General features: G+C 50.2%; 1 protein-coding gene across 1 annotated transcript; it reads left to right on the top strand.

Moving 5' to 3' along the window:
- Positions 1-26,193, top strand: PKM (pyruvate kinase M1/2). Its single transcript, XM_082845872.1, has 11 exons — positions 1-99; positions 11,397-11,578; positions 12,151-12,242; positions 15,329-15,460; positions 15,929-16,115; positions 16,844-17,114; positions 18,386-18,536; positions 18,863-19,015; positions 22,658-22,824; positions 24,557-24,738; positions 25,449-26,193. Exons 2-11 carry the CDS (start codon positions 11,425-11,427, stop codon positions 25,553-25,555), a joined length of 1,596 nt encoding a protein of 531 aa, XP_082701998.1. The 5' UTR covers positions 1-99; positions 11,397-11,424; the 3' UTR covers positions 25,556-26,193.

The following is a 26,193-nucleotide window of genomic DNA, read 5'->3' as shown; positions in this document are numbered from 1 at the left end:
TTGAGGCTGAGGTAACTGATCCCCGCACTGGAGCGACGCGTTGCGAGCCTTCGGACCTCCCTGTGGTAGCCGCGCATCCCGAACCGGGCGACGTCGGAGGTGAGCTTGGGGAGAGATTGGGCCATCCGTCCCCACCGGGGCTCCGTCGCCCCTGCCAGTGCGGAATCCTGGCCCGCCTGCGCACTCAGTGTGGCGCAGGATCCGTGGCATCTTGGATTCACCCGGTTGGGGTCTGAAGAGACGAGAAAGGGTGCTCGCGCCTAGGGCCTCCTCTTCAGAGCCCCCAGCTCCTGCTTCTTCCGAAGGCAGATGGGTCAGCCAGCCCCATTTCTGTCCCAGTCCCTAACCTTACCCCACCCCCAGTCTGGTCCCATCCTCCCCTCCCTTTATCTCCCTCTTCTGTCTGGTCCCATCCTCGTCTTCCTCCCCTTATTCTCTCCTAATCTGATCCTTTCTCCCTCAGTCTCCCTCCCCCATCCCCACCACGCTCGTCTCCTCCCTTTCACCCTTAACACTCGCTTCTCGTCTTCATCCTGTCCGTGTCCCCCTCATTCTGATGCTTTCTTGGTAACCTCTCCTTGAAACTCCTTCTTTAGCTCCGCTCCCCCGTCCCTCCTCCATTTGGATTCTGTCCCCTCCTCGTGCCTACCCCCATTCATGCCTTGGCTCCCGCCCCTCCCCCTCCTCTCTAGTCACGTTCGCTCCACCGCATCCCTCTTCTTTGCAGCCTCCTTCTCGCCACCCGCGTCCTCGCCCCTCCCCCTCTGTACTGGCCACGTCCGCCTGCTCTCCCGCCCCCCCGTCCCTCGGTCTCCCATCTCAGTCCTGTCCCCTTCTCCATCAGAGTTCCCCAGTCTCGGGCTCTCCTGCAGCCCCGGGCCCGCGTCCCGGCGTCACCGCCCGAAGTGCAGTGGTCTGCGGATGGGCGGGCTGGCTCGCGTGCGGCGGGGAGATGCAGCGGCGGCCCGGGGCGCAGCTAGAGGTTACGTAACTCTTGGTCTTCCCCGCTGCAGAGGAAGAAAGGGTGGCTGCCCTGTGGTGGCGCGTTCCTGTTTTGTGCCGCCTTGAATACGATGGGGCGGCCGCAGGGCTGCTCTTGCTCCTAGGAGGTTACTGGGCTCCATCCTGCCAAGGCGGGGCTGCACGTAGCGGCCCGGGACCCGCCCTGCAGAGCCCCGCCCCGCGGGATCGCGGACCACTGACCTTCGGGCCCGTTACCGGCCAAGCACCATCTCTGGCCCGACAAGCCTCCGCATGCTGCTCAGAGGCCTCCTTGCGTTCGAGCCACTCACCTGGCTCCCCGCCTCTGCTTCATGTTACTTAACAGATGCGGCTGATTGTAGAGCGAAGAGGCCACGGGTTGGGGTGGGAGCAGGTTATGGGGAGAGTAGAAATACGTCAAGAGCTTGGTGCCACGTGCCTGCATTCACTCAATAAAAACTCGTGTGTAAAGAGCTGTTTTGGGGAGCGGCGTGGACACCAGGATGGCTAAAATGGTTATAGCCCACGGAACTCACCGTCTAATTAGGGGAAGAACATGAAAGTTATCAGTGGTAAGTGCTGTGAGGAAAGTACACACTTCCTGCTGGGGGTTGAGGGGAGGAGGCCTCACACTGGGTTTGAAGAAGCAGGAAAGCACCTTCCAGTCTGAAGGTTATTTAAAGACCCAGTAATGGAAAGGCATCCCTTGGCTTCTTATCTGTGTCCTTGAAGCCCAGGACACTGATCCTCCTCTGCACAAATCGGCCTGATAGTTGAGGTTCGGGCATGATTGACAGAGGCATTGGGAAGTTGGAAACAGGCTTTTTCTAGGTCAGGTTTAACTTATTAACATACTGACATGAGTAACGGTGGGAGTTCAGCCTCTGGATCTCAGTTTCCCATGTGTAACTTGTAACATTTTTCCTCTTGATTGTTGAAAGGATTGGTTGATATATACACACCTACATGGATATATGTTGAATACTCAGTGCAGTGTCTAATCTCAGGTGAGATGCCTCCAAATGTATTCTTTTGGTCACTGAGTGCAATTACTTAAATCGTAATTGAGTGCAAGGGCTCCTCTTCTGTCTGCCATCCCCAAACCACATACTCATAGTTAATCTTTGGGAATCAGGCTTTCTAAATGGCAGACATCTCCTGGAAACCAGTCCCCTCCAGGGTCCTGGTACAGTGTTTACAGAGTAACTAATAATGTTACTCTTCAACTCTCCACTTGCTACAGGGGCTCCTTGGTCCTCTAGACAAAGGAAGGCAGGAGGGGGATAATTTGCAGCCTTTGGTGTTTGGCTGCAAGAGTAGAAACAAACTTGGAACCCCAAGACGGAAATCTTCACCTGTTCCATTCCCACCCACTCTTGGTAGGGTTCTGGGATTTGCTCAGCCAGCTGGTTAAGTGTGAGGTTAGGATTAGAGGCAAAGGACAGTAGCTCCTTGTTGGCCGTAATGAGGGTGTGGCCACTCCCTGGGGTAGAGAGGAGGGCCTAGGTCAGGACTCTGCAGCATTGTTAGCAAATAATTTGCCCTCAGGTTGCCTGAGGATGCTGTTGGGAATGCAGTGGGCTGTTCCGAGGGGAAGAATATGTAACCCATCACCAGATCTGTGTGTGTAGGTGGGGGAGGCTTTGGGGAAGATGACTCAACCTTTGAATTTATCTGCTTTTAAGAGAACTCTCTTCATTGGGTGAGTGGGGAAACTGCATTGTGGTCTTTGCCGGCTTAAAAAGTCCCCTCTCCCCTTTCAGTGAGTCAAATAATGAAGCATGCATTTCCCCCAGTTAAAAGTGTCTCAACTAAGTGACAAATGGTTGGTGGAGGTCCCCAGGCTCTCTGTACTGCGCTTAGGTGCAGCATGGCAGAGCCTCATGCCCAGGTGATAACAGTCTGCACACCTATATTTCTGAGCCTTGTGCAGTGGGCATGGCAGCCATTTTGGGAATACGGGTTGTAGTGGACATGAATAACGATGACTTAAAGAATGTCCTTGAACTCATTTCTGAGTTACTGGACTTGAGCCTAAGTATATGGACATTAGTCTTCTGTCTAGGGCAGCTGCTCTCACTTTAAGCACTGCATTAGAAGTAAATAATTTTAGTGTTGAATTCACAGTTTAGCCAAGAGCATTATTGGGTCTTTAAGAATTGCAGCCCCAGTGATTTGGCAAGTTTGGTAGCTGTTACTCCAGACAGAGCTAGCACCTTATGGGAGGTGCTTCTGTGCTTTGAGTATTGTGACATTAATGTGGGGTCACAGGAAAAGCCATTTTATTTCTTAAAGCTGTTTATTAATGTTGAGGCAGTGGAAGAAATAAGGAAATGGTTGAGAGCAGGAAGGTAGAAAAAATGCAGCTCTTGATTACAAACTTGCACTACAGGGTTTTTTATTTTTCTTCAGCTTTCATGAAGGCACGCCAAGGTGTGTTATTTTGGATAAGAGCTAAGACTGAGGTGAAGGTAGGGGGAAATGACTCATTTGACAATATCTTTATTTCTGAATCATTCAAACTATCCACAGTCAAACCCCAGTTAACTGGTACACCGTAAGACTGAGTTGTCCATGGGAGCAGAGTTTTGCAACCTCGTTGAGGATCTTGTGAAATATGTGATTTATTTCGTGAACGGTCTTATAGGACCTTGAGTCATCACTTTAAGCATCAATTCTGATACAGATAGGAATAGAACAAAATGAAGACCATTCTTTTTTTTTCTTCTTCTTTAACCACAAGCCAGCCTTAGACTAGATAAATGAATAGGCTGATTGTTTGGGGCTTTGTTAAAGAAGCTGTTTTGGGAAGGTGAGCCAGCCTGGGTGGTCAGGCAGCCTCTGCTCTGCCTTTTGGCCTCCTGCTATTACTGCTCAGCTTAGGAGGGGAGGTTGGCAGGGCCACCAAGTGGTGCAGCCCCGCCCTTGCAGCTGTTTTTCCTTCATTGGTTTGTGCTGGTCTGCACGTAGGAGGGAGAGCCAGCCTGCAGTACTTCTGGTGGCCTCTGCGACTCACCTCCCCCAGTTCTTTCTATAGGCAAAACTCCTGGGGAACTGTAAGCCTCTCTTTCCTGACGCCAGCAAGCTGTGTTTGGAGGTCAGATAAGGGCTTTAGTGGGGGAGATGCCAAGACGAGATATGACAGGGCAGAGGTTGCTGGTTATAGCATTTCAGAGTATGGACCAGCTCAGCTGATGCAGTTTAAAAAAAAAAAACATTCTCTGAAAGGAGTCCCAGCCCTTCGAAACATTTAATCAACCAACAGATAACATTTATTTAACTTTAGACAACTGGTATCCGTCCTATCTCAGGTGATGAGTGCAAAATAATTACTCAGTCAGCTGAGTCAGTCATGGTATATGAGACAAAGTCTTACACATTTTGGAGGAGTGCTGGAGTTTTGATCTAGTTGAGGCAGGGAAATGAAGACTTGGTAAACAAAACTATTCTGATACCTGATATCCCTCTTTTGTTATTACATTAGAGAGCAGATTAACACATGTCACCCATCAGATGGGCAAACATTTTAAGAGTCTGACAGTATCAAGTGTTGGCAAAGGTGTGGGAAGGCAAGAAATCACTTTACTGGTTGGTTGTAAGTGGATATAACCACTTTGGAGAGCAATTCAGCACTATTTAGTAAAATAGAAAATAAATATACCCTGTGGCCCAGGAATTGATCTCTGGTTATAGAAGCTCACACCTGCACAAGGAGACATGTACTAGGACAGTTGTTATAAGTATTGATTAATGAGGAAAAATTGGGTTTAATGGGGAAATGACCAGCCAGTAAGGGAATACATAAATGGTCTAGTTATGCACTGGACTAGTATAGCAGTTCAAATGAATTAACTAGATCTGTGTACCAACTAGATAGATCTTAAATGTGCTGGAAAAGCAAGTTGTTTGATGATGCCTTACAGTATATTACTTAGGGTACTTTAGAAGACAGCAATATCATAGGGTTCAGTATAGATACAGACACCCTTAAATGAACTAGAAGGATACAAAATTCATGACACTGGTTGGGTATCAAAGTTCATGATGGGATGTGGAAGGGTTGGAGGGACCTGGGAGTGGAGGAAAAAATGACCTGTATATAATGATAAATTTTTGTTTTAAGTCTAAAGAAAATATGGATTTATTTTTTTAACTTTTGGCTGCACTTCACAGCTTGTTTGGCTGCACTGCACAGCTTGCGGGGTCTTAGTTCCCCAACTAGGGATTGAACGCAGGCCCTCGGCAGTGAAAGTGCAGAGTGCTAACCACTGGACTGCCAGGGAATTCCCTGGATAAATATTAATGGTCAGTTCTGGGTGGTAAAAATACAGATGTTAATATTTCTTTAGTTCAAAACAAAATAAAATAGCAGCAAACTTATGATGGTTACTGCAGGAAGACCAGGTATACTAACTAGGTCAGTGCTCTGGGAGAGCTGGCACTGCCGTTCCTCCTTTCACTCCCCCCTTCTTCTCCCTGCAGCTGTGATGCAGGGCAGCTCTTCCTTTAAATGCTGAGCCAGTGCCTCCCTTTGCTGAGGCCATCACCCATCCTGGTGTTGTACCTGGCTTGCAAAGGCCCTAAATCAGTGTCCCAGGTTCCTTGCTGCTTCCAGAGTGTAAATACATGCCCTGAAGCATTACCTCATAATTTTAAGCCTAGTAAGGAACACAACGCAGCAAAAGGTTCATCTAAACTTCCTCCTTCCGACTGAACCAGTTCTATTCTCCGAGCATCTGCAATCAAATCCTCGGCATCTGAGATGGTAGAGGTTTCTCTGTCGGGACTTCCTGCCCTGGAGTTGAGTGGTCCTTTTGCGGGGTAGGCTCATTTAATATCAGCTTTTCTGCCCTATTGCACACTCGGATTTGAAATAGGACCTTGGGCTCCTGCTTATAATGTTTGTCACTTAGTTCTAGCCCTGAATAAAAGAAGGGAATTTTACTTGAACCTACAGGTGGGTTCATTTTGTTTTGTGTAACCTGGTGACACCAGACTTTGCTTTCTGTTTTGGGGCCTGCTGAGGGTAGAATGGACTTAATATAACTCCCATCTCTTAGCTAAAAACTGCTGTCCTCCCCCCACTCCATATGCAAATACACTGTTGTCATTACTCTAACTGTATATGAGGATGAACAGCCATTTACTTCAGACCTTATTAGGTTCTGTGGCTGGCCCAGCACCCATTTTGATCTTCTTGCTACCATAGTCAGATTAGGGCCAGTCTTGGGAATTACATTTTTCTGCTCCATCATCTAGGAACAGAGGTCCTAGAGAGCAGGCTGGCCTGAATGCCTTGTCCAACACGTTGTGATGCAAACTTTCTAACGGATGTTGGTGTTCTGAAGATTTGGGAATCAGACCTTCATGCTGGCTTGTAGACTTAATAGGTGTAGGTAGCAAATGGATGTCAGAGCGAGAAACACAATCATAGGTACCAGGTGCCATCATTATTGAGTTTGTATGGTGAGATTGGCATCAGAGCAAAAATTGGTGCAGGGAGCCCTGGCTGGTTAAATAAACATTTTATGCAGATGTGGGCTCATAGGCCAGGCTGGTTTACTAGGGCAGAATGATGTGGGCTTTTGTGAAAGCTAGAATTGGTAGAGTGAAGCATGATTCTTTCCCAGGACAACCTGCCAACAGTACTGACACTAAGTGGTGCTGGGTATTTTTTCTTCTATGATTTTCACCCTCAGGTTTCTGAGTGACCAAAGAATTGTGTCTGGCATAAACAAAACTATAGCTTTAAAGAGCCAGGAGCCACTTGAGAAAGGCAGGGTGGGAGCAGGGGCCCCTGGAACTGAGCTGTGACTGTGCGTGCTCCGTCCTTTCGGCCCACACACAATAAGGCCTCTGATGTTGTCTCGTTTCTCACAGAGGAGAAATGGCTCTGAGGAAGGTCCTACAGCAGGAGCTCAGGCTCAAGAATAAGGCTGCCATACCTGGGCACAGCATTTGCTGCCATCAGTGGCTATGCTGGGCTCCCACGGCTGGCTGGAGGTTGCCTCTGCATGTCTGTGCCTCCTGCAGAGGAGCATGCTGTAGTGAGACTGGCATGAGCTGGCCGGCACTGTGCAGACAGCCAGCCGGAGGGAGGGCAGCTCTTTCCAGAGGCCCACCCTGAGAAACCACCGCTGAGGCTGCGGTCCAGGGGCTGGGGGAGAGTCCAGAGTGTGTTTTAGGTAGGATGGGCAGCTTGTCCTCTGGAGAAGAGGCTCATTGGGCAGGAGAGCCCTGACCCTCCCTGCAAGGGAGGCTCCGGGGCAGAGCCTGAGGGGATAGAAAACCATTGGTGACCTGGGCATGAGACATGAAGTCCCTAGTTTGGTAGAGGGCTTTAAGGCCGTGGTGAGATCTTGTAGGAACATGGACGGACTTCCTGACAAGCCAGCTCTTTTGGATTGCTGGTGTGCAAATGCACTCAAACAAAATTTCACTTGTTATTTTTGTACCTAGTAACCTGGATAAGCAAAAGATCAGAGCTTGCAGACCTCAGATTTTTTTTTTTAATATTTATTTATTTATGGCTGTGTTGGGTCTTCGTTTCTGTGCGAGGGCTTTCTCCAGTTGCGGCAAGCGGGGGCCACTCTTCATCGCGGTGCGCGGGCCTCTCACTATTGCGGCCTCTCTTGTTGCGGAGCACAGGCTCCAGACGCGCAGGCTCAGTAGTTGTGGCTCACGGGCCTAGTTGCTCCGCGGCACGTGGGATCCTCCCAGACCAGGCTCGAACCTTTGTCCCCTGCATTGGCAGGCAGATTCTCAACCACTGCGCCACCAGGGAGGCCCTCAGATTTAATTTGAGATGGTGAAATAGGGTTAGTGTTTGAGCCCAGTATAATTGTATCTGCTAATAGCATCTCCTGTCCTTGAGGCAGCCCTTCTGTACCAGAATATCCTTGTCACAAAGATTTTGCTCTGATGCTTGAGGACAGACTAAACAGGAAAAGAATTTTGTTGGATTTGGGCATGTGACTTAACAGGTCTTTTGGCACAGAGTAGTCTTATGGACCATATTAACCTTGTTTTTTTTTGCACTTTGAGATTCTGAATAGATCACGGTTGACTTTTTTTTTTTTTTTGGCTGTGCTGTGTAGCTTGCAGGATCTTAGTTCCCCAACCAGGGATTGAACCCAGGCCCAGCAGTGAAAGTGCCAAGTTGTAACCACTGGACCACCAGGGAATTCCCAAGGTTGACCTTCTTAGGTCAGTGAAACTATCCTGCAGTGCATTTGTGATCTAGGGCCTAAGATGCATTATCCCACCTCTGCTGTGTTTAGAATATTCCTGTTGTGCCTAGAGCAGCAGTTGAATAATGGAACGGGGAGCTTCACATTTGTTTTAATTCCAACACTTTTACCAGGATGCTTTTAAATATATCATGTTCAGAAGAGGTACATTTGTAATTTTTCTTATTATGAAAGTGGTTAGTATCAGTATATTTTTTAGTAAGGAGAAGAAAGAAATTTGCAATTTGCTGTAATCCTACCACCCAGATAACATGTTGATAATATTTTGTTAGATATCCTTCCAGTCCTGTTATGTATGTTTAATTTATTGCCTCTTCTTGCCCCCCACCCCACAAAGAAAAGGGAGAGGGACCAGGTTCTTGTATAGAATAGTGAAATGTTAGTAAACCAAGGTTTAAAGAGACTTTAAAGGAAGGCAATCTTTGGGGTGTTAGGGGAGGGGATAAAGCATCGCAAAGGAGCCATTAAAAACTGTCTTACCTGCGAATTTTCTGTTACCAGTTTCTTGGTATTTTCTTGGGTGGCTTCTGTGTTTTCATTTATAACATAGCTGAATCTCTAGGAACAGCTACTACCTACTACTACCTGGATACCTGGTTCTTAAGGTAATTTCTCCATTACCCCAAAGAGCTTTAGGTGCACTCAGCTTTTACCTTAATCCTTGTATAGTTCTGCAGGGCAAGCCTTTCTCAGCTCCGAGCAGTCTTTGCAGGTGGGACCAAGGAGCCACCCTGAGCCAAAAAAAGAGCATTATGTCACTGGAAGCCCGAGCCCAGAGAACACGATAATCAGTGGCCCCAGCCGGATCTTTGCAAGGAGACCCTAATGTCTGAGGTCTAGAGAAGATCCAACTGATGATTTTTTTGTTTTTTCTTTCGGTATGCGGGCCTCTCACTGTTGTGGCCTCTCCCGTTGCGGAGCACAGGCTCTGGACACGCAGGCTCAGTGGCCATGACTCACGGGCCTAGCCGCTCTGCGGCATGTGGGATCTTCCCGGACCAGGGCACGAACCCGTGTCCCTTGCATCGGCAGGCGGACTCTCAACCACTGTGCCACCAGGGAAGCCCCAACTGATGATTTTTAAGAAGAGTCGGGTTAGTCATTTCAACCCACTCATTGAGATCACTGTACAGTCCTCGCACTGGATGACTCCCTTTGCCTGGAGGCCACAGCAAGGCCTGTGTGTTCCAGTTGCCTTGGTGTGCCACCAGGCACCATCTCTTCAATAATGTTCCCTTAACAGCCAGACTCACCTAAGCCCAGGTGCTCTGGAGCTATATACACCCTACTTCAACCGTGAGTGCAGGTAAAGGGACCCTGGCTGCCCAGGCTGTGCTGTCAGGAATTCAAAAATTCCTCGGATTTTGTGGGGAAAGGGACATAGGTATAACTTTGATTTTGACAAAGAGGCATTAAGATACTCTGAAACATCATTCAGTAAACAACTGGAATACCCCCAAGTACTTGGTGCTAAGGGATACAAAACCAAATAGGTCACGGAGGAGAGGATGTTTTCATTTTGGTACCTGGTATGTTGTAGGGAGTTAGGAAACACATACTGAAAGGAACAGTATATATGCCATGTGGAATAGTTAGCTGGTATCTTATTTTCTCGTTTTTAAATATTTAGTTTCTGTAGCTGGGGACTTGTAGCCATCAGTTTTCAATAGCTTACAGGAAATTCACTCACAACTGGTCGCAAAGCTTCTTGGGCTTTTTCTGGACTTATCGAGGGTGGCAGAGATGGGTTTAGATGCATGCTTTGTTCGAGCCATGCAGAGAGGCCACAGAGTCGGGGATGGAGGAGGAGACAGAGTAAGGGTTACATGTATGGGATGCCTTGATTTGGAGCCCTGAGATTTAGGAGGCGGTGGGACAGGGCGAAAGAAGGGCTTGTTCCTGAGCCTGGGCTGAAGCACTTAGGCGAAGGATTTGAGAAGGAGTAACCCTTGGTCTGAAAACTTGAGGAAAGGAATGGCATTCTGATGAGGCATGTCAGGCTTCTGGCTCACATCCTTCCCTGATGGTTCTTGAAACACTGCTTGGAAGCTTCTCAAGTCTCTGTCTGTAATCAGCTAACTAACCGGCTGAGTGAGTTTAGTTGTAAAGTCAGTAATGAAGAAAAGCAAAGGTCGGGGGCAGTTGTGCCCCTGGTCAGGATTGTGACCTGGGCTGATTAATTACCTGGAACAGATGGTCTTTGTCACTGCGGGTGGTGTACTTGTCAGTCTTAGGGAATTGGGTGGTGCATTAGAAGATCAGCTGGGGGAAGGATTTGACAAGCGTTAATTTCTTCATAGTGCAACTCTCCTGTTAATGTAATTATAATAATTTTAGAGCCAGACTGGTACCATTATGGTTATCCTTGGTTTGATGCAAATTGCTTTGCACGTCCTAAAGTCCTTCTGACCAAAAGTACCATATGTAATTTTTAGGTACAGATTCCTGGGATGAAAGATTTTGCATTCAGGGTTCTGGTTGAGCTTTGCTTCCTGTCCAGGGACTGGTTTTTATTGCTTGTCAATGGGCTGGGACCTATTCTCCAGCCTAGGATGAATTGAGTAATGGACTTACGTGGTCCTGTGGGTTAGAACTAGGAGGACTGCCTGGATAGTGGTTGTCTCTATGACCAGGAAAGTCACTTTGTGTTTGGGTGGGGATTGTTAAGAGGCAGTGTGGGTGCGCCTCCCCATAGCAGATGTTTGTAGCTTTGAGACAGCTTTTCATACAAAGATCTAGATTCACCAAGGTACTAAACTAGGGGTGAGTTTTTATATCCCTGGAAGATTGGTTGCAACTTCCTTTTGAGGAAGCTCCTGCAGTGCATGTAAAATGATGTTATTTTTATAGGATTAGCAGGGAAGTTGTTGAGGTAGATATTAGCCCAGTGTAAGGCAGGCGTGCTTACAGTGGATGCCTGGGACGTACACGTGTTGGGTACGTGGTTTTAACTTGTTCTTTGAGGTCTTTTCCACTTGCTCACAATAACGTGAGCCCGTGGCCTGACTTGAGGAGCACCCACACAGCCAGAGCGTGGCGGGGCTTCTTGTGGCTTCTGAACAAAGTGTGCTTGTTGAGTTAATGTGTAAGCAGGAAACAGCTTCCTGTGCCAAGCTGTATATTATAGCCGCCTCCGGCTTCTCAAACTGATTACTCTCTCTTCAGCTCCCCTGGACCCAAGACCTCAGAAGCCATGTCGAAGCCCCATAGTGATGCCGGGACTGCCTTCATTCAGACCCAGCAGCTGCACGCGGCCATGGCTGACACATTCCTGGAGCACATGTGCCGCCTGGACATTGACTCGCCACCCATCACGGCCCGGAACACCGGCATCATCTGCACCATTGGTGAGTGGGGGGTGCCCCCTCCCCCTGAAACGTGGGCTTCCTGAGACAGTGACCTTTCCTCTCCTGAAAAGACTAAATAAATGTGGCAGACCTGGGTACTGAGCAAGATGCTACAGAGATTCTTATGAGAACTGGTCAGAGGAGTTTGCAATAAAGAATTCTTATGCTTTCTGCATTCTGCTAAAGGTAAAATTTAGAGGGTATCTTCCTTAGCAGAGCATCTCAGAGACCTAGGGAAGGATCTTTTTGACATGCTCTGTACAACCAGAATTCTGTAGTTGGACATCTGTCTGGGTTTCAGGGAGAGCATAGAGGGCTGGCCGAGACTTACCTAGGCTTTCCTAATTAGATGGAGCCTGTAGAATTTGAAGGAAATGGGAGATGTCCTTCTAAATCAAGAAAGTAGGCTAGCACAGTAATAGTCATGTGTATGTTTTTTAAAGAATTTTGAGTTATTTGGGGGAAAAAATTATCAAGAGTTCTTTAAATTGAAGCAAACTTAAAGTGTTATTTCTCCTTTGGATAATTAACACTTAATGACTTTAAAACTTTTTTTTTTTTTTTTTAACTAGGCCCAGCTTCCCGATCAGTAGAGACGCTGAAGGAGATGATTAAGTCTGGAATGAACGTGGCTCGTTTGAACTTTTCTCATGGAACTCATGAGGTGTGCCTCGGCTGGGTAGTTTGGCCACTGGGGCAGCTTGTAGGAAACGGGGTGGGGATGTCGTGTTCATTTAGCCAGGGTGGACTGGGCAAGAAAGTGTGGGTTTTACAGCCAATGGGAAGATTGTCTTCACCAGCCCATCCCTACTTCCTTTTCCCCGTCTCCTGCCATCTCAAGTGGCCAGGTCTCCTCAAGCAAAGAAGACCTACTTTGTAATTGGCCCTGGTTCTCCCCAACACCTGTGCTCTATTAGCCCTCACCAAGGAAAGTGTGCAAGGGTTCTGGAAAGTCCTCTAACCCATGGAGTTTGACACTCCTGCCCCAGGGTTTCTGTAACAGCTCATAACTGCAGTGACGAACCAGTAAGTTACCCTGCAGGTTATTCTGGCCTAGTTTAGACCCAAGATAAACTGGGCAGGTCCAGGAGAAGGGTTTCCATTATTGCAAGTGAAGACTGGGTCTAATGCACTAACACTATCTGGCATATAATACCTACCTAATCAGCATTGTGTTCCCAGCCTGTCCCTTCCTGGGGGTTTTGGTACATTAAAATAAAATAAAGTCAGCATACTTCCCCAACAGTCTGGTAGGAGTGTCTTAGTGCTGGGGCTGTTGATGAGCTGACCTGACTCGTTGGACCTTACCCAGGGACCAGGTGGCAGCTATTGGGAAGTGCTCCATTCGTGCTTCTGTTCCCAAGATCAGAACAAACTCATTTTGAGGTGTGTGGGACCTGCCTGAGGGACAGTGCCTGACCTTCAGGTTCAACCACAGGCCATGGGATTTCATCCTGGTATTAACAGAGGAGGAATTGGTGAGGCAAACTTTCCCTCCTCTTGACCTCTGTATTTCCTGTTCAGGTTAAAGAAAATGCTACCCTGTAAGGTCAGGAGGTGAGGGGTTGCCCTCTGGCATTTGGAAGTTGGTGTTCAGTTTCAGCTAAAAATAAAGCCTCAGGAAGTGCAGTCTAAGAGGTGAATTCCTCCTTTCTGGAAACATGAGAATCTTCATTGTAGGTTTTCTAACCCATGTTCCATAAACAGTTTATGGCCTGGCAGGTATCCGGCCTCCAAATATCATGAGGGCCTGACCAAGTTTAGATGAACTGTGCTCAGCAGGCACCCTGGGCAGGTTAAGACATCCATGGATGGCATTCTGTAATTTTCCAAAGGCAGGGCGTCCTCGGCAGGAGTCGCTAGGCATTCCTGCAAGTGTTAGCTTAGTCCGAAGAGAGAACTAAAGACATCACTGAATGTCAGTTCACAACTGATCCCTACTGCTGGCCTGTGCCAGGGTCTCCTGTGTGCAGGCGGAGTAGCAGAAATAGATTTTAAGAAGTTGACCTTTAACTAGGCTTTATGGCCTCTTCCATCCAGTAAAATAATACCACACAGCTCTGAAATGGCAAGGGCGAGTGGTATCTGCCCCTGCGGGAGCGGGGCTCACTCAGAAATTTTGTTTTTTTAAACTACAAGAGGCATTTGGAGATTATCTGTGCTTTAACTCGTCTTTCCAGATTAGAGTTGGGATTAAAAAACAAAACAAAACACCCAAGTCCCTCTTGTGGGTTTAATTTGAGGTTTTTGACCAGGATAAAACTGTGTGGTCTCTGGGATCAGGGTTTTGGAAACTGATCTGAAATTGTTCTAATGTTAATTATATAATGTAACAGTCTTAGTTTGATGAGTGGCTGGGACATGCTTTTCCAGCTCTTGACAATTTTAAATACTCTTCTAAGCAGAGCGTTGGAATTGCTTTTTCTCCCTCACTCTGACAGAGGGACATCCACATCCACACGTCTGCATCTGATCTTTTGGTTTTGTTGTTGTTGCATCTGATCTTTTGACAGCTTTGCCACAGTGTCTCTAGCCCCCACTTTTGGCAGTTCTCTTGGGCAAGATGTGTTCTTACTGAATGTGTGGTTCTATAATGCCATGTCGGCCAGAAATGCTGCCTTTATTTATTTATTTATTTTTTTTGCGGTACGCAGTCCTCTCACTGTTGTGGCCTCTCCCGTTGCGGAGCACAGGCTTAGCGGCCATGGCTCATGGGCCCAGCCGCTCCGCGGCATGTGGGATCTTCCCGGACCGGGGCACGAACCCGTGTCCCCTGCATCGGCAGGCGGACTCTCAACCACTGCGCCACCAGGGAAGCCCGAAATACTGCCTTTTAAGCAACATACACTTACAACCTTCCACAAGGACAGCGTTGACGGATGAAACGCGTTACCCTTCCCTTCCCACCTCCTGTTCTCAGGTGCTGCTCTCCTGGACAGAGGTGATTAAAGGACGAGGCCCACAAAGTGCTGAGTTGGGAGCCTCTGTTACTAGCAATGCCATATTGATAGCACGAAGAACTTTTGACATCTTGGTTCTGAGTCCCTTTTTAGTCAAACAGGAATGGCAAATGGAAAAAGAGAAAGGGCTTCAGAGGCGAGATTGAAGCCAGGATTTGTTGCAAGTGAGAAATGGCAAAGGTCAATTAGTTCAGAGAAAGGTGTATTCCCACCTCTCCCTGTTCCACTTCCGTTTCTAATCAGACTGCAGGAAGTGATCGTCAGAACCAGGCCTGCATGACTTTAGCAGTGAGTTATTTAGCTTGGGCCACCGTTAGCTTAAGTAAATAACTGAGTTTGAATTGCAGTTGTAATCAGTAGAGGAAAAGCTCAAAATTACCAAATCTATCAGTCTGACATTGATGGCCAGATCAGTATTATCCAGATACAAGTCCTAGGTTTTTTACCCCAGTCGTCTGCTTTATTTGCTGAGGGTATTTGATGAATCCTAGAGGGGGAGAAAGGAGACAAGCCTCTTTTATGTTGACATGTCTTGCCACCAAAACGTAACTATTCCAAAGTTCCTAAGATTTGCCCTTAGAGTGGGTAAGGGCTGTGGTACAAGTGGGTAGAGGCCAAGGAGGTTGACGTAAGCCGGTAGAGGATGCTCGGGGAGTGGGCAGCGTGAGGGTATACGCTGGAGGCAGAGGTCTAGAACACCCACAGCTCTTTCCTGAGTGATCAGCTTCAGTGCCGGTCCTAGATCCTAGTGTGCGGGAGGACGCTTATCATCACCCCTCCTTTCCCCCAGTACCACAAAGAGACCATCAAGAACGTGCGTGAAGCCACGGAAAGCTTTGCTTCCGACCCCATTCTCTACCGGCCAGTGGCTGTGGCCCTGGACACTAAAGGACCTGAGATCCGAACCGGGCTCATCAAGGGCGTGAGTATCCTGGGGAGAAGCTGGAGGAAGGTGCAGGGGACCCCAGAGACATCCTCAGCAGTCTGTCCCGGCCAGAAGCCACGTTTCTCAGAGTTTAGGTCTATAAATGAGAGTTTTATCTGTCACTGTAAGAAGTCTTGATTTCATCTACTTCGCTAAGAAACAATACCAGAAAGGAACCTCTTTTACGCTCCAAACCTACTTCCAAGTCTCTCTAACTTGGGGGAGCAATTTCTTTGTCTCTTTTCCCCTATCATTAAATAGTATAACTAAAACATTCTAGGTTTCTCTTGGGTTATTTCCTTGAAATATACTAAGTTAGACAGTCTGATTATTTCTTTCCAAAGGAAAAGGCTTTATATATTTGCAGCTGAGATTTGCTCCTTGTTCCCTAGAGGAAAGGGCTTGTCTTCTCCCGCTAGGAGGGCCCGGCTTCTTTGGACTTGTGGTTTACTGTCTTGTCTGTAGAGCGGCACCGCCGAGGTGGAGCTGAAGAAGGGAGCTACACTCAAGATCACCCTGGATAACGCCTACATGGAAAAGTGTGACGAGAACACCCTGTGGCTGGACTACAAGAACATCTGCAAGGTGGTGGATGTGGGCAGCAAGATCTACGTGGATGACGGCCTTATTTCTCTGCAGGTGAAGCAGAAAGGTACGTACGCGGGAGTTAGGGTCTAATTGTCTAAAACCAGCTCCCGTCTCTTAAGTTTCTCTGGCAGAAGATAGCTTATTTGGCTGGCAGTGAGATTGGGTCTCTGTATTCTCAGAAATTCCTTTTATAATAAACTCCTAGCCTCAAAAACAGATTTCACTCCAACTTAATTGAACTCTTGGGGAGGAGATGAGAAGGTTTCTTTTTTTCTTTTTTTTTTTGGCTTTGCGGTGCAGCTTGTGGGATCTTAGTTCCCCAACCAGGGATCGAACCTGGGCTGTCTGCCGTGAAAGCGTGGAGTCCTAACCACTGGACTGCCAGAGAATTCCCGAGATTTCTTTTTTACTCATCCTCACTACTGTAGGCTTTCTGCTTCCCTCCTCCATCCCCTCAGTAGGATACATAGAGGACTCCAGTGTGCCTGGGAATGAGAGCTAACATTTAAGTGCCAGGCACTATTCTGAGCATCTTACATGATAATTTGTTTGAATTTTAAAGCCATCTTAGGAGTAGATATTATTATGCCTATTTACCTGAGGCACAGAGCGGTTAATTGACTTGCCCACGGTTACACAGTTAGTGGAGTTGGGATGTGAACCCTGGCAGTGTGGCTCCAGCACCCACCATGTGCTATTTCCCAGTTCTCTGTACTGGGGAGAGCCTGCTTCCTGGTGAGGACGCTTTTGCCCCTGTGGCTCTGCCTCTCGTACCTACTCCATTTCACACAGGTCCTGACTTCCTGGTGACGGAGGTGGAGAACGGTGGCTCCTTGGGCAGCAAGAAGGGTGTGAACCTACCCGGGGCTGCTGTGGACCTGCCTGCCGTCTCAGAAAAGGACATCCAGGATCTGAAGTTTGGGGTAGAGCAGGATGTGGATATGGTGTTCGCGTCTTTCATCCGCAAGGCGTCTGATGTCCATGCAGTCAGGAAGGTCCTGGGAGAGAAAGGAAAGAACATCAAGATAATCAGCAAAATCGAGAATCACGAGGGAGTTCGGAGGTAAGTGCACCCGACTGTCCCTGCCCCCTTCAGCCCCAGCCCAGCTCTGAAGAGCACGATATATCCTGTGAATCAGAATATCCTACGAGGGGGAGTGGAAGGCATTGGTATTTCAAGGGAAAAAAAGCTTCCCAGGTGATTGGGGTGCCAGCATCTTGACGTTGTTCCATGAGCCCAGGGACCAGCGTTGGAGAGGACAGGGTCACTGCTCCCAGGCTCAGGAGCCATTGTGCTGCGCTCCTGACACTGCCTGTGTTTGCTGGAATTGGGGACCACCAAGGGGGAAGACGGCAGGCTCTCAGGAAGGGACTTCCTCCCTTGGGAACCCTGTGGAAGCCTCAGGGCCTGGTGTTGACACTGAAGCGTGTGGCCTCCTTGTCTTGCCTTAGAAAGCAGCCGGCTTGGTGATCGGGCCAGCTCTGGCATGGTATCTGCTTCTGAGGGGAAACCATGCCGTCCTCTTCCAGGGGCACATTGTCCCAGCGCAGGTCCACCACCTCCCTAGTGCTTACCAGGTACGGCCGTATGAGTAAGGCCAGCTGGGTGACATCTGTTCCTCTTAGTTTCCCTACTAGAACCCAGCGCTGCTGACACCCCACACCTACTTGTGGGGATTAAGTGTGTGCTTGGGAAGAGTGGGGGGAGCAGTCATCCTGTTGTGACCTCTCCATCCTTAGCTTTGTGTCGATGTCCTTTGTACCGGGAAATTTGGGGTCCTCCCTGTGCCATCCTGATAAGCCATGGGTGCTTGCTGACCTTAGCTCCAGGCCAGGCAAAGCCATATTCTCATGCTTTCAGCAAGTTGGAGGGGGCCCCCTGAAGGGAGCAGCCCTCAAGTGTCCTTGGCTGGGAGAGGCCACGGACCTTTGTGTCAGGAGCAGTCAGCCGCCTTGGGTTCCCTTTCTGCCCTGGAAGTGCCAACTGGAATGAAGATGGTAGAGAGACACCTGAAGAGGGGCCTCATAAGATGCAGATGGAGAGGAAATGAGTCCATGGGACTTTGGAGGAGACCTCGTCCCCTCCCCTTTCCCCCAGTGATGTGTCCATACTGGTGCCAAAGAAGCCCAACAAGCAGAACTGTTGGCCCCCTTTGGGGGACTGGAGTAGCTGAAACACTGCACCACCTCCATGCATCCATCATGATGTCGTGGGTAGTTGTCCTGGTGCAAGGACGGCTAAGTCAGAGAAATCCCAGGAAAACTTCCTTTGTGTCACCTTACTTGTGGCCCCTGTTCCATATAACCTCTCTCTCTTTCCAACTTCCCTGTCAGGTTTGATGAGATCCTGGAAGCCAGTGATGGGATCATGGTGGCACGTGGTGATCTAGGCATTGAGATTCCTGCAGAGAAGGTCTTCCTTGCTCAGAAGATGATGATTGGGCGGTGCAACCGAGCTGGGAAGCCTGTCATCTGTGCCACGCAGGTATGTGCCTTTTCCCGAGTTTGCATCCTTGCACAGGAAAGCTTTGGAGGCTACCCGGTCTCTTCGCATGGACCCTGCCCCATGTTACAGACAGACAGACACGCACACGCACACGCACACGCACACGCACACGCGCGCGCACACACACACACACACACACACACACACACACACACGTGTATCCTCCCCCCTACCCCACCACCCCTCCCCTGCCCCCATGCACCTACACGGAGCTGTACTCTGTGCACATACACACGATCCAGGGGGTCAGTGTGTGTCTGAAGACAGCCCAGGCCACGTCTCACGAATACCCCATCCCCTCCCAGATGCTGGAGAGCATGATCAAGAAGCCTCGCCCCACTCGGGCTGAGGGCAGTGACGTGGCCAATGCAGTCCTGGACGGAGCCGACTGCATCATGCTGTCTGGAGAGACGGCCAAAGGGGACTACCCGCTGGAAGCTGTGCGCATGCAACACCTGGTGAGTTCTCGCGGCCCGCCCATCGCCCTGGCTGGGGCTGGGATGGAGGTGAACTCTGGCACAGAGCGACACCTTTTAGGCTTCTGCGCCCACGATCTTTTATTACCCTCCAAGTTACAAGCAGAATGAGGAGGTGTGTGCTGGGGGCGTGGAGGTGTCTTGTTTTTTTCTGTTCTGCCTTCCTGCCCACACCTGTCTCCTAGTTCCTTCTGTTCTGGAGGCGGCCACCTTCATCAGCCATAGCACAGTTCACTCCTGTCTGCAGGACTGTGAAGCCTTCCCTTGGCTCAAGTACTGGGATATCTGTACCTCTTCCTCTGGGCAGCCTAGAGGACCTGAGTACCTCTGCCCTGTTCTGGAAAAGGCCAAGAGCTCCTGCTGGCAGCTGTCCTGTCTGGCTTCCATTTTGATTCCCCACCTGTCCCCAGCCAGGTGCCTCCCCGACGGGGGCCTCTGGGCCTGCACTGGAGGCTGTTGCCTGCACTGACTTGGCTGCAGGCTGGCCTTGCATGGTGCCTGCAGCAGCGCCTGCTTTGCTGAGCTGTTACACTCGCCCTAGACTAAAAAGTGGGGTTTAAGTGATGGGTGACAGGCCCACAAATAGAAACAGGTGGAAGGCTGGCTGATCCCGCCTGGCCCTGGGGTGAGAGCATCTGGAGGAGCCCTGGAGGCCACTCCTCTTTATTCTGTGGGAGCTAGCTTTTCAAGGGTCTCCCACTCTGCCATGTCCCGCAGCCTGGCTGCTCCTGCTCTAGAGCTTACTGAAGAGTTAACACAGGGATGGGTCATCAGGCCTGGGAAAACGAGTGTTGCAAATGAACTTTCACAACAGCCCTAGGTCGCTGTTGATAATGTATAGCTCAGTGAACTTGCCTCCTACCCTGAAACAGTGTTTCTTTAACCTTCCGATTCGCTTTCCAGCCAACAAAGGACCCCAACCCCTTTGTGTGACACCCCCTCCCCTGCATTCCCGCAAATTTAAAACAATCCCCCAAAAAGAACTTCTGGACTAGATAATCGTCCTTTCCTCCTTCATTTTCTATGTGATTATTAGGCTTAGATGACTTCCAGAGAAGACATGAGAGTTATATTAAATACTTTTTCAGGCATGAAACAAGACAACTTGACTACAGATGTCTTCTGGTCTGTCCTTGGCACCCTGGGTGGATTTGCCCATAATGAAATTGGTAGAGACCAATCCCTGTCCCTGGCACAGCTGTGTTTCCTGGCTGATATGCCACCCTCTGTGTGTGACATGATCGCTGTCACAGATGCTCATGCACTATGGGCTCATGGTCATTTTCACAACTGCCCCAGTGGTGAGTGCTTCCTCTCTCCTGGGGGACAGTGGACCTTGAACCTCTCCCCTCTAGAGTGGCTGCCATTGTGTTTATGGGTCTCCACACATCATCCCTTCTCTATAACTGCCTTGCTTAGTTGTGTGGCCCCATTGCCTCCGAGGTGCGAGAGTGACCTTGACCTGATTTATGGAACCATGAAACCACGTAGACTGTAGGGACTTTAATGTCTGTACCAAATTTAACCTCTCAAGGCCTTATTTATTAAATGAATTAGATGGGATATGTTTAATTATAGCCTTAGCGTTAAATTTCACTACTATTATTAAATGTCTGTTAAGTCCTTGTGTAGATTGACGTAATCTCCATAATCTCAGTGAGATAGATGTCACCCCATTTTATAGATGAGGGTACATGGTAATACAGCTTGAGTTTCGACCCAGATCTGCTGACTCTGAAGCCAGTGTTCTCTCCTGCAACATGGTACTTGGTCTAGCAGGAGATCAAGACAGGTATCCATGTGGGGCCTGTACTGGGGTCACAGTCTAAGAACCAGACTCTGGGCTCTGAACCCACGTCTGTTTTTCCATACCCCAATCTTTCCTTTGAACAGACAGACACCTTAGAACTGCAAGACTGGGATTGCATGGCACTGCTCAGGAGATAAGTTATGGGGTCTGGGCCAGTTGGTACAGGCTTCTCCTGTCCATGTCACCAGTTAACACTGGCCAACAGCTTCCCCTCTTACCTGTCCACTGCTTTCTCCTTTATCTCACTGATGCAGTTGATGTCCCTTAACTAAGGGCTAGGCAGTACCAGGTATGGTTCTCCTTCCTGTTCATGTTTCCTGTCCTTTTGGGCTGCATGCATTCCATTCTTGCAGGAAGAAAACCGTTAACCTAGCAAACTCTGCCACTCATCTTCTTATCCTGTCAAATTAATGAGGTGGTATTACTGATTCTTCCCTCACCCATCATTCTCTAAGATGCTGGTAATTGCATTATAACCCTCTAAAGCTTAAATTTTCTTCCTAATTCTTGGTGTTATCTGAGCCAGGTGGTCTGTAAATAACTCAGTGGCTTTCTCATGGGTGTTTTAATCATTTGATTTAATTAAATGTCTTGTTAAACTTACCTGCGTGTTTTCACAGGTACCTTTCTCTTCACATGGCTACTCCTCCTGACCGCAAAGCTCGCCAATTTTCCACCTGCCTGCTTAGAACGCGGTCAAGCCGCGTGACGTTGGCTTTGTCTGACCTCAGTTTTCCAGCACTGCTCAGTGTGCTTGCATGGCATGCCATTGGACAGGCTGGTAGCATCCCTGTGTCCGAAGCCAAGCAAGCACTCCATGTGTGCATGGAGGCCAGGCATGAAGCCTGGTAGTAACCACCAGACAGCCATGTGAGGAGGGAGGCCTGTTCCTTCCTCTGAGCTGTGTTCATGAGGCAGCGTGGTCAAGTCCTGCCAGGGAGCTGTGTAGGCCCGGGAGCCCCGGGGGCCCAGCCTCTGCATGTTTCCATGCCCAGGCACTAGAGCCTGCCACTATATTATCTCCCTCCACCTCCACCGCCAATTAAAAAGTCCTTCCAAGATCAATAGATCCTTCCAGAACGGAAGAATCACTTTCCCCTCGGTTGGAGGGGAAGCAGTAGCGGTTTATGTTTGAAATCCTCCACACATCCCTAAGCGGGCTTTCATCACCCTGCCTCTTTGCATCTGCCTGAAGGACAGACTTAGCCAATTAACCTAAGGTACCTTCCCCTCTTCCTTGCCTCCCCTCCCCCTAAACCTTACAGATAGCTCGTGAGGCTGAGGCAGCCATGTTCCACCTCAAGCTGTTTGAAGAACTTGCGCGAGCCTCAAGTCGCTCCACAGACCTCATGGAAGCCATGGCCATGGGCAGCGTGGAGGCTTCTTATAAGTGTTTAGCGGCAGCTTTGATAGTTCTGACGGAGTCTGGCAGGTAGGGCCCTGAGGGCAGGTAACTTCCAGCCTTTCTAGAAGACAGCCAGGGCCCAGCCCTGCACCTGGGGCCCGCACTCAGGACCTCTCCTCTCACCTGCAGGAAGCTAGCCAGGGAGTCAGGGCAGGCCAGGACCGCAGGGTCCTTCAGCTCGGCAGGCACAGCGACGTCACAGGCGCCTGGTGAAGGGCTGGTTCCTGCGAGTCTTGATCTCGCTTAGCTCAGAACCTCCAGCGATTGGGCTCTTCTTGGCCTCTGCACCCAGGGACATGCCCCTCACCAGCTGTCTGTGCGACTCTTCCCCTCCCTCTCCCGTGTGACACGGCTCTGACAAAGCTCTGTCCCCCTCTCGTCCCTCTGGACCGATGTTGCCCCTCCCTAGATTGCCCGTGAGGCAGAGGCTGCCATCTACCATTTGCAATTATTTGAGGAACTCCGCCGCCTGTCGCCCATTACCAGTGACCCCACCGAAGCCGCCGCCGTGGGTGCCGTGGAGGCGTCCTTCAAGTGCTGCAGTGGGGCCATAATCGTCCTCACCAAGTCTGGCAGGTAGGAGGTGGCAGCGGCTCCCTGGGAACGCCCAGCTCGGCAGCACCTTTCCTTGGGGGTCCTGGGAGCAGTGCACTAAACGGTGCTCAGATGGCACCAAGCCAAGGTAAGACCCCTCAGCCTGTGCCCGGGACCCTGCAGGGACGGAGCTCCCCTGGCCCCTTGGCCAGGCTCTGGGAGCTAGCAGAACCCCTACGCTGGGCCTGAAGGACAGGATCCCAGGCAGCGCTCACAGGCATGTCAGACCATTTGGGTCCAAAGCAAGTTTATACCCTCAGGACGAACTAGAGACTTCATTACATAGACAGACAGACTGATGACAAATGGTTGATACTTAAAAGCTGTTTTTCTCAAAAAGTAAAGGATAACCAGTTTTGCTTATTCTGGTTGCTATGTCCTCTTTAAAAAGTTCAGTGTGGAAAATTAGTGCTGTTTGCTGACATGCTATTGGTTGGTGCACCCGTCCCATCGGTCTTTGAGTCCCAAAGGCAAGTGGGTGCTGCCCAGGAAAGGTCACCGTGGTGTGTTGCTGGCACTTGGGCCGTGCATCCAGGCTGAGGCCTCTGCTCGGCCTCAGGCTCGGGGTCCCTTCCAGATCACTAGGCTGTCGTGCTTCCCTCCCTGGGTCTGGGGTGTGCTCCTCCTCCACAGGGCAGCTAGGGTTTCCTGGAGGAGGCGGGTGGAGAGGAGCAGACAGGCAGCCCCACGCACCAAGGAGCAGCAGGTGGGACTGCCTTTAGGACCAGGACACACGATGTGTGCAGATTCCCTCAGCAGAGAGCTCAGGATGAAAAGCTCCCACCATTTGGGTTGACCTTTGTGAAAAAGTCCAGCCTTTGCTCCTTGGCTGTTTTTAACTCCAGGCTTCTGGGATTTCACTCTCAGCGAGTCCTGACTTTAGCGCGCTTGCTGCCCTCTGAAAGCCTTGTATGGAGGCCAGGCCTTAACGCAGGGTGCCCTCTGCTGTGACATGGCTTAAGTTTCCCTGACACCTGTTGAGTAGTCCTCACAGCTTGCCTTCCAGGCCCCAGTTCCCCCTGCAGGCCCCTCCACCTCCCGAGGCACATCTGCAGCCACACGTGTACAGTGTCAGTGCTGAAGGAAGCACCTGGCGCTGGGGCTGTACAGGGGTCCCCTCCCCTCCAGAGGAGCCTTCACAGGCAGAGCCTCCCCCACTGACACTCCCATCCCCTGGTCTTGCCTCCTGGGTAGCCACCTGTATTTCTAAGCCTCACTTAGATACTCAGGTTTGACTGGGGGTCTCTACAGCCCAGTTGCTGGGACTGTTTCAGGGACCCGGGGGGTCACGTGGAGTCAGGAGAGGGCACAGCAATAGGGAAGACTTGCGTTGTAGATTCCAAGGGGGACTGGTGGGCTCTGCTCCTGTTTTCTTGCAAATGTCAAGAGTCAGGTGCTATTCCCATGTTGCTTGGCTTGTAGCTGCTGCCAAGTACGGGCCATGTGGGGGAAGTGGGGGAAACTGACCTTGCTGGGTCGGCATGATCCTGGGGCCCTGGCCTGTTGGGAGCGGGGTAGGGCAGATGGGTAGCATAGCTATGAAGAAGAATTATGTGCTGTGGAAGATACAGGATGATGAGCCGCCCCAGTCTTGGCAGCAGAGAGCCTCAGGCTGGCATAGGGAGTTGGATTAGAGGGTGAGTTGTTGCTGAAGGCCCTGAGGAGCTTCCTGGGACACTGTTTAACAGTCTTGTCTGCCTGTCCCCCATCTCAGGTCTGCACATCAGGTGTCCAGATATCGCCCCCGGGCCCCCATCATTGCTGTGACCCGGAATCACCAGACAGCTCGCCAGGCCCACCTGTACCGCGGCATCTTCCCTGTGGTGTGTAAGGACCCAGTGCAGGAGGCCTGGGCTGAGGACGTGGACCTCCGGGTGAACTTGGCCATGAATGTTGGTGCGTGGCTGGGAGCAAGGGCTAGAGGTGGAGGGGTGGAGAAGGTGCCTGAGCACTGGTCTCTCTGAGACCCTATAGAAAGGGGAACATGTTGGCCTTTGGGTGCAAGAGCCCTAGCTGTCCTCACTGGGAATGTTCTCTGAATCCCTCATCCCATTCCCTGGAGTCCTGGGCTGAGCCCAGGAGGGAAGAGGGGCCTTTGAGTTGTGGGGCTGAGCACCCCAGGTTCTCTCCTCACTCTCTTCCAGTCTAGGATCCAAAGCAAAGGATCCTCGATAATCGGGGTTGTCCATTCTTTGGCATCTGCTCATCATTGAGGTTTTTCATAAAATTAGCCAGAGCTCCTACACTTGGGGCCAGCACATGTACAAATTATGTATTCATATGGTCTTTGTCCCAGTATAAGAGTAGGATATCATGTGATGAGAGGAAGCAGCTAGCTGTGACTTTGGGCTGGGCTCTCCACCCTCTAGAGTAGAATATGAATGATGTCCAAAGGTCCCTGCCAGCTCTGCTATCTGAGCCATACGGATATATCAAGGCTTCCCTCATCCCCTTTGCCTGGGCTGTGAGGCTAGCGCCACCTTGTGGTGTAAGGGAGTAAAGGCCCGTCAGCCCTGCTTAGCTTCCTCCGACTGTGGGGCAGTCGCCCAGGTGCATACCTTCTTCACATGATTCTTCACTCACCAGCCCCTCTTCTCTTCCTCCAGGCAAGGCCCGAGGCTTCTTCAAGAAGGGAGATGTCGTCATTGTGCTGACCGGGTGGCGCCCTGGTTCTGGCTTCACCAACACCATGCGTGTAGTTCCTGTGCCGTGATGGGCCCCGGAGCCCCTCCTCCAGCCCCTGTCCCATCCCCCTTCCCCAACCCATCCATTAGGCCAGCAATGCTTGTAGTGCTCACTTGGGGCTGTGATGTGGCACTGGTGGGCTGGGACGCCAGGGAAGAAGATTAATGTCTCTGTGAAACACGGCTGTTTTTAAGACCCTGCTTGGGTGGGGTAGTTCAGAGCTGGGCCACCCATCATGTGGCCCCATCCGAGCAAGGGACGAAGGAGGGGTGCAGGCAGGACTGGAGGCCCCAGAGCTTCACATAGAGGGCAACAGCTCCTGCTTCTCTTCCTTTGTGTACTCGATTCAGTTCCTGTAGAAAATGGATACCCAGAGAACTCCCAGCCCTGGCGTGGGATCAGGAGATAGTCGGCTAAGAGTAGGGGCCTTAGGGAATAGGGCAGAGGTTCCAGTTTAAGCAGACTCTGGCCCTGGCCCTTACTTGGTTCTCCAGCCCCCCTCAGCCTCCCTCACTCCCACCTTGTGCACTGTGCACTTCTGTTCCTTCACTCCACTCGACTGTTGCTGCAGACAAACACTCCACCCTCCACCTTCCATTTCCCTCACTACTGCAGCCGCCTCCAGGCCTGTTGCTATAGAGCCTACCTGTATGTCAATAAACAACA

Source organism: Leucopleurus acutus (genome assembly GCF_964270905.1).
Source record: "Leucopleurus acutus genome assembly, chromosome: 1".
Classification (NCBI taxonomy): Eukaryota; Metazoa; Chordata; class Mammalia; order Artiodactyla; family Delphinidae; genus Leucopleurus; species Leucopleurus acutus.
The sequence above is the reverse complement of the archived record's forward strand: the minus strand, read 5'-3'. Positions and strand labels throughout refer to the sequence as shown.